Source organism: Octodon degus, unplaced genomic scaffold, assembly GCF_000260255.1.
Source record: "Octodon degus isolate 3935 unplaced genomic scaffold, OctDeg1.0 scaffold00090, whole genome shotgun sequence".
NCBI classification, from domain to species: domain Eukaryota; kingdom Metazoa; phylum Chordata; class Mammalia; order Rodentia; family Octodontidae; genus Octodon; species Octodon degus.
The window spans coordinates 8,701,541-8,716,571 of record NW_004524666.1 but is presented as its reverse complement, the minus strand read 5'-3'; the positions used below and the strand labels follow the sequence as shown (position 1 = coordinate 8,716,571).

Below are 15,031 nucleotides of genomic sequence, written 5' to 3'. Positions count from 1 at the left end.
GGTGCTGGGGGATTGAACCGCGGTCCCTGTGCTTTGCTAAGCTTGTTCTAAGTAGGTGCTTTAAACCACTGAGCCATCTCACCAGCCCCGCTTAGTTGCATTTTTATAATATTTCAGACGTCCTTATTCAGCTTTGAGCAGGCTACAAGAGCTACCAGCACTATAGCTTCACTGTTTAGTTTGCTTTGTTTTGAAACTTAAAGTGATAGAACAGTCAGCAAGTGCACAGTAAAATCTCATTAGCAGTTAATGTTCATATTTCTTGGTTGCTCTCAGAACTTTATACAGTTACTGAGTACAAACCCTCCCTGAGTATCTAACCCATCATTTCTTTCTGTGCATTTGAACTTGGAGGCAGAACCGCAAATGACGTTTCCAGAAGACGGTAGCTTGATCACCACTATACAATTCTTTTTACTTGTTAAGTTTATTTTTTAATACTTATTTATTTTTAAACAGAGTATCACTATGCAGTTCAGGCTGGCCTTGAGCTCACTTTGTCTCAAACTTGCAGTACTCTTCCTGCCTCAGCCTCCCGAGCACTGGGATTATAGCTGTGCACCACCACGCCCAGCTACTTGTTAACTTTACACTAAAAGAAAACTGTTGCTGCCCACAAAATCTTGGTCAACCCTTGTGAGGTGTGAGAGCAAAATATACTTGAAAGATGTAACAATGAGCACAAATTAATTTTCTGATTGTCAGTGTGCAAGGCCACACCTCAGCAAGGCAGTGTCTGGGGCTGTCAGAGTTAAGAGGAAGATACTACCAGGGAAGGGACAGGCCTAGCAAAGACTTTTCAAAGAAGGATTTCTTTTTTAATCACTTTTTCTTTCTCTTTCTTTCTTTCTTTCTTTCTTTCTTTCTTTCTTTCTTTCTTTCTTTCTTTCTTTCTTTTTATGCCAAGCATTGAACTCTGGACCTTGCACTTTCCAGGCAGGTGTTTATGTTGCTGAGCTATATCCCCAGCCCTTTAATTGCCTTTATCTAAGAAAAAATTATTGATATATGTTTAACACTATGAAGAAGTGTTTTTTAACAATCACCTTGGTAGTTTGAATAAGATACTGCTGCCAACACAGCACGAGAAGGTTTCCAGATACTTATTGGTAAACTGAATATGTACTTCTTACATTACTTTCTTGACACTTATTTTTAGCTATGATAAAGATAAACTAGAACTAAATGCTCAAATAGTTCTCAGATTTTACAGTATCTCTTTTAGCTGAACCCAGTCCATGTGACTGTTTGCAGGTAATATGGGAAAAAGGGTATTTACAATTTGAAGTGTATTGATATGTATGGTTGAGATTATTACCAAAGTCCTGTTTCTTCCTGTTAAAATCAATGGCAATGATAGGAATGTTTTATTGATCTACTGATTATTGTCTTTCCTAGATGAAAACTTTTCAATTCCTCATAATAAAAGAGGAGTTCTTGGAATGGTCAACAAAGGCCGTCACAGCAACGGGTCACAGTTCTATGTTACACTACAAGCTGCTCCCTATCTAGATAGGAAATACGTGGCATTTGGGTACGTACTTTGTAGGTATGTGTGTGTGCTGTAGTCACATTTGCCCAAAAAGTTTCATGAGCATTGCACAGTCTCTGTGATAGAGGGGGGGAAAGTAGTATAAATACAGACAGGCGTATTTATCAATGTTCTGTAAGGAGCTTCCTATCCATAAAGGCACAGCCAGGATCGTGCTGTGTTTATCTATTCAGGTATCTGTCTGTCCCCACCAGTTCTGATTTACCCCAAGTCACACCACTGAGCTTCGCAGTGCAGGTGTCTTTCTGTGCAAAAGTGAGAATTGTCCAGGAACACTCTGCAGAGACCAGTGAAAACCGTCAGTGGCAACAGGGAACTTCCTTTTACTCAACAATCTTAAATACAGAAGCTTTGCTAATAATTATTATTATGAGAATATGATTAGCCAGATGTTTACAATGCCAATGACATTGGTGATGGAAGTACTTTTAACCACTCCACAGTGTTTCATGTTTTTTGTTTAATTATTGAAGTGAATATGAGGTAGGACTGACTTTGCCTTCCTTGAAGCAATATGAAGTGTTAAGATTTTTCCGATAACTATTAGGTTCTTTCAGCCACTCCATAGGGATACTCACTGTTCAACTCATGAGAGAATTTCATGTCCATGTTGGGGTGTGTGTGTGTGTGTGTGTGTGCGTGCGTGCATGCACACATGTACACGGCTGTGGCTGAGGACTGCACCCAGGACCTCATGCTCACTGTGCTCTACCAGTAAGCTACAACCTCTGCCCTTTTTAATTTTTGTTATGAGACAGGATCTCACTAACTTGGAGTCCTCCTGCCTCAGCCTCCTGAGTACCCAGCTACTTTTAACAACAATAATTGCTTTAGTTGATGCTTTCTGTGATATTTTCTAGTTGAAAAAGTAGAAAGTAGATTGGGATCCAAAAAGTAATCATAGGTTCATAAGCTAAAGTAATGAAATGTCTTCAGTTTCCCCTCATACTAAATAAACTGTACTCCCCTCATTTTGGAAATGGTTGCTTGAATTAAATTTAAATCCAAATATGGGCTGGTGAGATGGCTCAGTGGTCTAAAGCACCTACTTAGAACAAGCTTAGCAAAGCACAGGGACCGCGGTTCAATCCCCCAGCACCACATGCCAGCCAGCCCCGCCCCCTGGTGGGCTGAGCTTGCCACACACACACACACACACAAATAAATAAAAATTAAAAAAAAAAAAAATCCACATAACCCGCATCTCTTTTTGGATCATTTAAATTCCATTTTGTTCTCTTGCTGCCAATCTGCCCTTTCTACCAACTGTTTGGTGAATCTTTGTATCTCATTAAAGTTACTTTTCCCAAACAAACACAAACACAACTGCTCTGAAACTTGTAATGCTTCTGTCACCACCCGCTCCTGCAGGTGCCTAGAGCCCCAAGTCCAGGGTGGCATTCTGTGTCTCACACTTTCCAGGCCCACATCTTATTTGCAGCTGTCATTTCTGATACCCTCCTAATTCATTCAAACAAAATTTAATTAGATACCTGTCCTCTGCTAGTCCTGGTGCTCAGTGCTGGGGAAAGAACAATGAGGCTCAACGTCTCTTCAGGGGGCTTAGAGTACACTAGGGAAGGAAGGTTTAAAAAAACAAAACAAAAGCAATTGTACCTCAGTGAATGTAAAGAACGTACTGGGGATGTTTGAGGCCAAGGTAATACAACTCCTGCACCTTCTTTAGTAAATGCAATTTCAGATCCTTACAGGATGGCAGTGGGGTGAAAGAGCGCTTGGTTTTGTTTCCCATGATTCCTAGTCTCTGTGATTCTCTTTTGGAGGGAAATATATAATTTTGGTTGTCATTACCGCTTTGGCCTGAGGGAGGCACTGCACCCCTTCAATTGTTCTGGCCCAAAAATGGTCTCAGTTGAGTCTGAATCTCCAAGCCACAGTGACAGCTCAGGGGAATTCTTACAGCTTACAGAGCATGAGGGACATGCATAAGGGCAATAAGGTAACAGACAACCAACCTGGTTAAAGCGGGTGATGTGTAACTCTTTCAGGATCCAGCTGGTGAGCTGCTCTTCTCTGTCATCTCAGCTTGTGGAAGCTCAGACACAGCTACAAGGTCCAGAAAGAAACAGAATTTCCTTTTTCTAAGCTCTAGCCTCTGGCACATGAACTTGTCATCTCTGATAACCTGAGAAGGGCCTTTTGTCCATGGCCTCACAGGGAAAGGATTTTAAAGCTCCTTGTAGGATCTTTCTTATAAGATCCCCATTCGTGTATATAAGGTAGTGAGTGTATGTTGGGGAAATGAATGTCATTTTAAGAAGACAGAATTAAGTGGGGAGGAGATCAATGGAACTTCCTAAGGGGATGAGCTGAGTTAGGAACATAACACAGGAGGGCGGAAGTCACATTTCGTCAAATCATTTTAGGAAGAATGAAGGAATGCTTGCAGAAGAGCCATACGATGAAATCTTCTCACATGTCTTTGGGCCTAGCTAGAGCTAGGTTTGGGGCAGAGCAGAGACAGTGGGGGTGAAGCCAGAGGTGCCCCCTGCGCCGGGGGTGGGGGGATCTCTCCCAAGGTGACAGAGAGCCATAGAAGAACTTCATATCGTGGACAGTATGACCAGAAAAGATGTATCTAACATAAATGAATTAGCAAAGCATGAAAATGAAGTGAGTCCAGTTAAGAGACTGTGGCTCATAACAAGCCATCATTGAAGAGCTGGCGGTACAGGCAAGTGGGGGTGAGTGGGCAGATCCAGTGGGGTTGAGAAGTTAGAGTCACAGGCGTAGGTGCTGGGGAGGGGATGGCAGGAGTCCAGGCCAGTGCTATCCAGTAGTTTTCCATGCTGATGCAAACATCCTATAATCTGTACTGTCCAGTATGACAGCTACTAGCCATACATGGCCACAGAACTATTGAAATACAGCTTGCACCATGAAGGAACCATATTTTATTTGATTCTAAGTAAATTTAAATGATCCCATATGGCTAGTGGCTATATACTGGCCAGTGCAAGTCCATAGCAAATGTTAGAACTTGGGAAGTGAGTGGATGGTTAGTACCATTCACCAAGATAGGCAATAAAAAAGAGGACCACTGGGGAGAAAAGATCATGCGTTCAGGCTGGACAGGTTGTGTCTCAGATTAAGCTCTCTGTAGCACAGGCAAGTTAGCAGTGTGCCAGGCTGGATGAGGGGTAGAGATATGCATTTGGACACGATTTGCAGACTGTCAGCTGCACAGCAGCCCGATCATAATACTAATACTTTTAGCACTTGTTTATCTAGGCTTTGTTTTTCTAGTTCCTTTCTGCCACTCTCCAGTTGACTGACATCCTGTTCCACATTTAGGTCTGAAGCCTTTCTAATTACCCAAAGAGCCAACTTTCTTTGCCTTCTCTCCTGGGTCTCACTCATCTTATGCCCTGACACCTGTCACAGTGGATGGGTACAAAAGCCAGTGCTTATTCAACATCTGTGAAACCTACTTGGAGACTAGACTTCATGCCCTCATTGGGCAGAAGCACATCTGCCCATTTTTCTTTGCTTTTCAGCCTCAGGATGTACCTTGTGCTACCCTTTGTTTTAGTCCAGGGGTCTCCAACCCTGGGCCACCATCTGGTGAGAAACAGGTCACACAACAGGTGAGCAGCAGGAAAAATGAACAAAGTTTCATCCCTATTGCTTGTATCACCACCTGAGCCCTGGCTCCTGCTAGATGAGCAGCAGCATTAGATTCTTAGAACAAAACTTGCTGGCCCGGGGAGATAGCTCAGTAGAATAAGTGCTTGCCTGGCAAGCGTAGTGTCCTGAGTTCAATCCCCAGTACCGCAAAAAAAAAAAAAAAAAAAAAAAAAGAACAAACCTTGCTGTGAATTGCACATTGAGAGATCTAGGCCATGTGCTCTTCATCAGACTATAACCCAGAAACTGTCGCCTTTACCATCACCACCCCTGTGTCTTCCTCCTTTCTGGTGCCAGACAGATTCAGGAACTGCTGTCTCAGTCTATTTCCTAATGCCATAAGAGAACACTACAGACAGGTTAATTTATCAACAGTACAGGTTTATTTGGTTTATGGTTCTTGAGGCTGCGAAATCCAAGAGTACAGCGCCAGCAGCTGGTGAGGGCCTTCCTGCTGCGTCATAACATGGTGAAAAGAGTCACATGGCCAGGAAGCACATGGGAGAAAGCACAGGAGAGCAAGAGCCAGTAAGAGGCCAGAAGGGGCTAGAGTTATCATCAGGAGCCCACTCCACCGATAACTAACTTACTCCAAAAAATGGCATTAGTCATTTGTGAGGCTCTGCCTGATGTATCACTTTTGAAGGTGCCACTCATCTCTCGCTGCCATCACAGTGGCAATCACATCTCACCATGATTGTCGGGGCTGGGACATCAAACCACAGCCCTATGGCTTCTCATTGAAATGGCAACATAGAGCCCAGAGGCAGACTAAGAAATGGCTAGAGCATGGTAAGTGTTGGCGCAGACTACGCCCCTACAGAAACTTGCTCCCCTCCACTGAGCCGCTGCCCCAGCCCAAGCACTGGCAGAAGGTGTTGGTTGGTCCTATATTGAGGCCCATCTTGCTGCCCCATGCCACCCTCTTCTAATTGAAAGGACCATCAGCAGTCTACTTTCACTCCTCAGAGAATTCCCACTCATGGCCAGCAAGTGTCCCCAGAGGTCCAGACTAGCAAGGCTTTGAGCTTTTCTTCACGCACTCTGTGTATATTGGCATGGCAGGCCTTGTGCTAGGCACCAACTTTTCAGCAAAAGCACCATCGTAGTCTTCCTGCAAGAATCAGAATTTAAAGCAACATACAAATATATAAATATTGCTGGGGTTATAGCTCAGTGGAGTGGCACCTTCCTGGAAAGAGCAAGGTTGTGAGTTCAATTCCCAGCACCCAAAAATATAAAGAGAGGAAATTTGACTGGTAGGGAGACCTGGAAAACGTCCCTGAGGAAATGGGGACAGCTGAGAGTGGAAGAAAGGCCCACAGGTGACCAGGCAAAGCAAGAGCAAGGGGCAGCTGCAGCAGGAAGAGGGCACGGGGTTTGTGATGTACTGAAAGCTAACTGCTTGGAGCAGAGAGCAGCTGGGAGCAGATGGCAGGATGCCTCTGAGGGACAGTAGGAGCCATGCAGACCTCACAGGCCATGGAGGAAAGTTTTGGTCTTTATTACATCTGAAGAGCAGGGAAGTGCTATCAGGTATTTCTGAAAGCTCCACTGACTTGCAGTGACAAGGAATGGGACAGGTGCCAGAGCAGTTGCAAGGAAGCCAGCCCAGCCAGGAGCTACTGCAGCAGACTGCCTCCTGGCAGGAAGGGGCTGCTGCCTGGAGGGTGGTGCTAGGTGCAGATGAGATAAGGTAGACACACCCAGAGCTAAGACCTAAGACATTCGTGACTGAGGTTAACTGCTCCTCGGTGTGTAAGTAATAGCCTCAGAATTCTGGGAAATGGGAGCTACATAAGGAAATTGATGACTGACCATATGCTTTGCTTTTTCTCCTATATAGGCAATTGATCGAAGGAACAGAAGTTCTTAAACAACTAGAATTTGTCCCAACAGAGAATGAAAGACCAGTACAAACATGTAGCATCACTAACAGTGGAGATCTTTATGTCTGATTTTCACATCAATTTTTTGATGATTTATTACTTTGCATCTGATCAATGTTTCTAAATTTATTAAACAAGTGCTTGGTAACATTTAACTTGAAAGCAGTGGCTGACAGTAGTGTGGCTTATTTGACACCCAGCCCCACCCCTTTTTCTTTTCCTACCTCAAACACAGAAGACTATAATAAAAGCAAAATACTCAAAGTCCCTGACTCTTTGAAGTGGCCGTGAGGTAGCAGTCTGCGGAGAACACCTGTCCCTTCCCCTTCATCCAGTCTTGAATGCAGCCTGGCTGGAGTTGTGCCTGTCACTATGTGACCACGAAGGAAAGGCTCCCGAGCTGTGAGAAGAGCAGCCACACCTGCCTTTGTCTGGACTGCTCACTACAAGAGACAGTAGACTCTTCCGCTACGTGTGCTGCTTATTGATGGTTATTTCGTCACAGCCAAAAAAAGAAGAAAAAGTTCTTAACAGTGTGCCTAATGCTCTTTGAATCCTCAAACATATTTAGAATTATGTCCCTGTTTGCACGTGCATTTCTACCATAAGAAGTTAACCAAGTAGCAGTAACACAAGAGAAAAGAGGATTCAGTGTAGTATTTCATTATGTGTACACAGCATTCAGTGATATGGGGGAAAATGGTCTCCTGACCTGAAAGGTACCTGAGACGAGTTTGTGTTCTCTAAAACCAAAGAATGAATTTTAGGAACAAACAGAGGTTATGAGCAGAATATTTATTGAGAGAAAGAAAGCTCCTGTCTGAGAGAGGAACAGGAGGGAGGCCCAAGCAGGTTGTCCCCAGGAAGCTGTCTCTTCCAGGAACTTCTATAGCGGAAAACCATGCGGTGAGGCGGGTCTAAGGTGGTGGAGAAGACATGCGAACTCACTTAGGTAGGCATGAGGTGGCACAAAACTATAGTCAACCAATGAGATTACAAGCACCATTGCTCAGGTAAAATTGATTAAATCCAGTATCACATGGGGAATGAGTCACATAGCAAGTTGGCATGAATACTAGACAGGGTCTCTTCCTGTTGGGGGTTGGGCTGGTGACTCATTTGGGCTCTTTCAAGGTGATGGATACCTAATTAGAATATCAATCCCTGGTGCCCCTTCCTAGGGAAGTATGTAGCTGTATTTGTTTCCTCTTTTGTCTTGAGGTCTGGCCCATATGGGAGTGTCTGTCTCTTCCAAGTTGCAAAGCCACCTTGTCTTCCATCTTGTCTCCCTGAGGGCCTGGCCCTGTCTTAACTGCTTATAATATTTCTAGTTCAGGTGCCTACAACATCAGCAAGGGCTCCATGGGGCTGGAGAGATGCTCAGTGGCATAAGCGCCTGCCAAGGTCCTGAGTTCAATCATAGTACCAAAAAAAAAAAAAAAAAGTATATATACTTTGGATGTTTTCTATGATATAATCTGTAGCCCTCTGAGCCACACCAGACATAAAATTCAAGGGGTTGGTATCAGGTGTGCTGCTGCATTCCTATAATCCCAGCTCTTGGGAGGCTGAGGGAGGAAGGTTGTTGTGAGTTCGAGACCAGCCTGGGCTACAAAGTGAACCCAGGGCCAGCCTGAACTGCATAGCAAAGCTCTGTCTCAAAAGGAAAAAAAAAAAAAAAAAAAAAAAAAAAATTCAAGGTCTCGGGTTCCAATTTCTATGGTGGCTGACCCATATGACATCAGAGATCTGCTCTATCAGCTGCTCCCTAATGTAAGGTTCTCAAACCCACACATTACTTGGTAAGCTTTTAAAATACAGACTGCTGAACCCTGGCCTGGACCTAGTGAGTCAGTCTGTAGGTGTGGGAATCTGTAGGTGTGGGAGAGCGATTCTGTGTTTGATGCTCTCCCCCTGGTGTTTGGTTTGGTTTGGTTTTTCAAGACAGGGTAATGCTGTATAATTCAGACTGGATTCGAACTCATGGTGATAGTCCTGCTACAGTGTCTGAGCCTCCCAAGTGCTGGGCTCGCAGACCTGCACCACTACACTTGGCCTGCTGGTGCTTTTTAGGTGGACAGTTGGGCACTAACCTGCTGGGAATCACTACACGACAGAAGTTCTGCATCTGGTTCCAGCCCCCTTGGAGCAGTCACAAAGTGATTGAGTCTCTTACTGGCACACTTGCTCCATGCCTGCGCCTACCCCCACCCGTGTGCCCTTACCCTCCCCAGAGCTGTTGTAGTTGTTAGCTCTGAGCAGAAGTTATTTTGCCTTTCAAGGATGATCTCTCTCCACTCCAGTCTTAAAAGGATCGCTTTGATACAGGACAAACACAGGTATGTGCCTCACTTTTATTAAGAAATAATTGTGGAGTCATAGGAAGGTGGAAAAAATAAAAACAGAAAAGTCTTATGTACCCTTTACCCAGTTTACCTCCTGCACAACAATTGTACAACACTCAAACAAGGCAAGTAACATGATACACTCGTGTGTGTGATGTCACTGTCATGTAGATGTGTGCATATAACCAGCACACAGCAAAGGCACAGAACTGTTCTCACACTACCAAGACTTCTCTCACACTATCCCTCTGCCTCCCTACCCCCGTCCCACCATGCCTCACTCGTGAACCATGATCTGAGGAATCCGAGGAGAAAGCATACTGTGGCGCACTCAACTGACCTGAGGCAGACTGTTAGATATGTGTTCTCCTCTCAGCCCACCTGTTGGAATCTTGGCTCTGCCCTTTACTCACTACCTGAATGCAGGCAAAAATTTACCTGGGCCTTGATTTCTTTATTTGAAAGAGTGTTTTCCGGGTGGCTGGTGAGATAGCTCAGTGGTCTAAAGCACCTGCTTAGGCAAGCTTAGGCAAGCATGCAGGGACCTCGGTTCGATCCCCAGCACCACATGCCATGCCAGCCCCGCCCCCAGAGTAGGCTGAGCTGACCATGAAAAAAAGAAATAAAGGAAACATTTAAAAAGAAAAAAAGTATTTTCCGTGGTTTCAGCATGCACATCTCTGCTGCCAAAATCCTGCCTATCATGTGGGAGGTAGTTTTGAGGCACTGCACTGACTAAAAACAGCACAAAAAACAAAGCTGAATATAAGAACTATTCTTCCCAAGGTCTAATGACCCATCTTTTCTCCAACAAAAAGTTAATGCATACAGATACCCTTATCTAAATCTGAAGGGCCTTTTGTGAAACCTAGGCAAAAGGCCTGGACAGTTTGCAACGTTAGTGTACAACAGTAGAAACAGTGAAGGTCTTCCTGAAGGGTCAGTAGAAACTGGGCAATGCAGAAGAAACATTCCTGAGATTTTGATTTCCCATGTTACCCCAGTCATCCTGACCACATGGTTCCCTTTGACAGTGTACTCAGATTTTGTTTTCTCTATTCACCTTGATTGTTGGTTAAATGTTTCACCAGCCATGTCACCAGTTCTTCTTACCCAATCTGGCAGAGCCAAATCTACCGAAAGGATGTGAGTGTTCAGGGAATTGTTTGAGGGACTAGATCCTGCCTATCACATAGGAGGCAGGATCAATAGGTCTGCGCTCAATAGATGTGCATTGAGTAAATTCAGTACTCAATACTAACATATAACCTTCAAGGCGTGGCCTTAGAACTTTTTTTTTTTGTATTTCGGACAGGGTATACAGGATCTCACTGCATAGATTAGACTCGTAGTGATCCTTCTGTTTACAGCCTCCCAAGTGCTGGGATCACAGGCGTGCGCCACCATGCCCAGTCTCAATCTCTGCCTCATATGCACCAGGGGTGGGGCTGGCACAGCAGGCCGGGGATCGAACTCCCAGCACCTGCATCTGCCTAAGTAGGTGTTTTAATCCGCTGAGCTATTTGGCCAGCTCTTGAACTTGCATTTTTTAAAAAGCTCTACAGTGACTTACAAATAGACTTGGAAACTACTGAAGCAGAGATTCTGCCTTTGCCTTTCACCTCTTGCCTTTACCTGTTCTCTGAGAAACCTGAGAACACCAGCTATTGTATGAAGCCTCCTCACTTTCTCTCTGGGCCTTTGGTTTGTCCCCATGTCACCCTGTGGACATCTCAAACTTGAGGGACTGGGACTTGCCATCAAGACTCTCACCAACTTCTGAAGCAATTGAATGACAAGTGATGTTTCACAGGGATTCTGGGTAAAACATTTTACAAGTGTTAATCATGCAGTACAAGCAGCAGAACAGTTCCAACTGGTATTGAAGCTGTATATTACTGGGCACAAGCATTTGATCTGATATTGTGTAAGAACTGGGAAATTGCATGGGTCTAAGACAGATTTCAGATCCCTTTGTTTAGCAATGTAAAGGTAGGATTCAAAGGAAAGGGAAAAGTGAAAAAAAAAAAAAGTCAGAAAAAAATAAAGGGTAGGACTCTGCCAGTCCTCAAGGATGGCCAATTCATGGTCCCTTTGCTACTGCTAACTTTCCGCTTCTCAGCTGTAGACCTTTAAGCATAGGTCTACATGTACAGTAGTTCCTACTGGCTACTGTTTAATAGTACACAGTGATGTTTCTCTGTTAGAATGATTTGTATGTTTCACTGTAAAGCTTTAAGAAACTGACTGTTGCAAAGGGCTTAACACCTTATCCAATTACATGTGGTTTTGATTCAATAAAATTCTGACTTTGATTTAATTAAATGATTCTAGATTTTTCTTTGCACCTAGAAATAAGAGTAAAGACACTGTGATTATACAAAATGTGCCTCTTGCAGTCATTCTTTTCTATTCTTGGGTGTGACAATTCACAAGCATATACTTTCCTTACAATACACAACATGAATAAGGAGTGAGGTTCCCCATCTGCAAATAGTGTCAATTACTTGCTATTTGTGAATGAATGGATAATCTTGCAACTTTAGGATTCCAGACTCTGCATTTTTATACTTTAAAAAAAAAAATTTATGTATTTGGTATAGGGTCTCACTACACAGCTCAGATTTGTAGCGATTCTCCTGTTTCAGGCTCCCCAGCTCTGGGATTACAGGTGTGTGCCACCACACCCAGTCTTGGTGGCTGGCTTGGCACAGCCAGGGCAGGGCTGGCATGGCATGTGGTACCAGGGATCAAACCTGGGTCCTTAAGCTTGCCTAGGTAGGCACCTAGACTGCTGAGCTATCTCTGAGGCCCCTGCATTTTACACTTTTATGCATTTTAAAGTAATTATATTTATTTTCGAACCACTGATCCAGCAAGATACTCTTTAAATCACTTGATCTTTCACTGTCCTCATTTGTGAAAATAATGGAAATAAGATCTTAGCCATTGTATGGCTCTAAAAATTTAGTGACCAGGTACATTTTCTACCATCCTATCATTAACATCTGGGCTTCAGTTTTATTGGTATGGGGCACATCTATGTCATGGTGTTCTGAAGATGGAAACAGCCAGTAGACACTTCCAACGATGCCTGGAACATAGCAGATATCCAATGAAAATGCATTTCCTTTCAGAAACCCCACAAAAATCAGGCCAGCTGCCAATGACAGAATACCGTCATCATTTCTAAACACATCAAAGCCTGTTATGCTCCGTATTAGCTATTCCCTCATTGTGAACTTTCAATTGACAGAGCTAATAAAAATGCACATCACTAGCATTAAATTGTTCTCTATTACACCCAGAAATACTCTCACCCTTACGGAAATCCATTTTTTAAAATGATATTCATATTATCCTCTACCCCTTCCAAAATGTAAACACTGCCTCTTAAATCTGACAGCTCTTAAGTCCTTATTAAATTTTAGATATCATATACATATTGGGAACCAACTTAGCAGTACCATATAGAATATTAATCACAACACTGAAGACCAGGCCTTTGTAAATGTAATGATTCACAGGTTCTCTTTACTGTTTATTACAATATTTAGGACTCTCAAAACTGAGTCCTTAAGGGCCAGCCAGATAGCTCAGCAGACTAAAGCACCTGTTTAGGCAGAGCACAGCAGCCAGGGTTCGATCCCCAGAGTGCCATGCTAGCCCCGCCCCTGGGAAGCACTGAGGGTGACCGCCTGTAATCCCAGTGCTTGGGAGGCTGAAAACAGGAGAATCACTACAGGTCCGATCTGTATAGTGAGACTCTGTAGATCATGTACTAAATACATAAAAAAAAAAAAAAAAAAAGAAGAAAAATAAAAAAACTGAGTCCTTGGCCCCACAGAATCTATCTATCTATCTTTCTTTCTTTCTTTCTTTCTTTCTTTCTTTCTTTCTTTCTTTCTTTCTTTCTTTCTTTTTCTTTGTACCAGGAATCAAACTCAAGACCTTATACTTGCCAGGCAGTTGCTTGTGCTGATGAGCTATATCCCTGGCCCCCTCACAGAATTTCTGATTCTGGAAACTGCTTTACACTATAACCTACTTACAGAAAATTTGTATTTTTAACAAGTTCAAGAAGCCTTAAATTGGGCGTGACAGCAGATGTCTATGATCCCAACTATGTTGTAGACTGAGGCAAGATTTCAAATTCAAGGTCAACCCGTACAACTTAGCAGGACTCTGTTGAAAATTTTTAAAAAGGGCTGGGGATATGGGTCAGTGGTAGAGAGAATGCTTTATATGCACAAGGCCCCGAGTTCAGTCCCTGCTGTGGAAAAACAAAACAACAAATGCAGGCCTGGGATATACTGAGAGAAACTACAGAGAGCTGTAGCACACAGAACTGTAGGAGAAAGAGAAGTTTGCAACACACCAAAGTGTAATCAACAAAGAAAAAGAACAGGAAGGGCTAGGAACTTAGATTGGAGGCAGAAAGCTTGCCTTTTATGTGCTGGCCTTGGGTTTGATGGGGGGGAATAGCAGGGGGGCAGGGACAAACAGAAATAATGAGGCAAAAATTCAAAAATCTGAAGTAAAGAATGGAAACATTGACTTCTAAGGAGGAATAAGGTCCTAAAGTTCTCAGCTGGGCAGGCTGTGATCCATCCCCCTGGGGGCAGGACAGGCACGCTTGGACTTCTCGGCCTATATTCTTTGTTACTCAGTAAAGAATTACTTGAATATTTTATCACCAGAATGACAACCTTGGTGCATCTGGCTAAAAGTGAGTTAAAATTAATTATCCAAACACAATGACAAAGAGAACCATAGGTGCCTGGGTACAGGGTGGTTGCATAGCTAACAGAAGACATCAGAAAGCTGCGTGAGTTAGGAAGAGACAGGAGACCAAGAAGGGGAAGTAAAAATGATCAAGGTAGAATATCTTAGATAGCAATTTCCTAAAATGAATGTCACTACTGTGTATTACAAACATACTAATTAAAAAAAGAAACTAAAAAAAATTTTTTTTTAAAGCTGCTTGGGATTGTCATTCAGCTTGAATTTACAGGTCAGCCCTAAGACACAAATCAAAAAAAGATTTCCACTTCCTAATGATCAAGAGACAGGATGCAAAGCTCTTTAGCAGACCAAAAAAGATCTGTGGATTTTGTTAAAATGCAAATTTTGATTCAGAAAGTCTTTGATGAGGCCCAAGATTTTGCATTTTTAATGAATTTCTAGCTGATAGAAATAAGCTTGTTCATGAACTACACTCAGAAGCAAGAGTACAGTGAGACTTTTAAACTTGCACAGAAAATTAGAAACACACAAGAAGCCTTTAAAACTCCTGATGTTAGCTGGATGTGGTAGTGATGGGGCAAGTGAGACTCCTTTTTAACAAAAAATCACTTAAATTCACTTAAACTGTAGATAAACTCCCTCTCTCTCACTCTGTTCCCTGTGACCATAAACCCACTGAGAAAATCAAGGCCATAAAAAAGGGAACAAACAGAACAGCTCAGAAAACATGCTCAGTGTTAAACTACAATATCCTGCGACCAGCAGGTGGTTGGGAGGGTCTGAAGAATGTAGACTTCATCACAGTTGTGCGGTGAAGCAATTTCCCACAATTTCTGTAAATGTGGAAATGT

General features: G+C 43.1%; 1 protein-coding gene across 3 annotated transcripts in view; it reads left to right on the top strand.

The window, feature by feature from the left end:
• Positions 1-7,223, top strand: part of Ppil6 (peptidylprolyl isomerase like 6) — a 33,357-nt gene extending 26,134 nt beyond the window's left edge. For all 3 annotated transcript variants that reach the window (XM_023722346.1, XM_023722348.1, XM_023722347.1), the window contains 2 exons: positions 1,399-1,534; positions 7,047-7,223. In XM_023722346.1, coding sequence (XP_023578114.1) covers positions 1,399-1,534; positions 7,047-7,158 — 248 coding nt within the window. In that variant the 3' untranslated portion in view covers positions 7,159-7,223. The remainder of the gene's footprint in view (positions 1-1,398; positions 1,535-7,046) is intronic.
• The last annotated feature ends 7,808 nt before the right edge of the window (positions 7,224-15,031 follow it).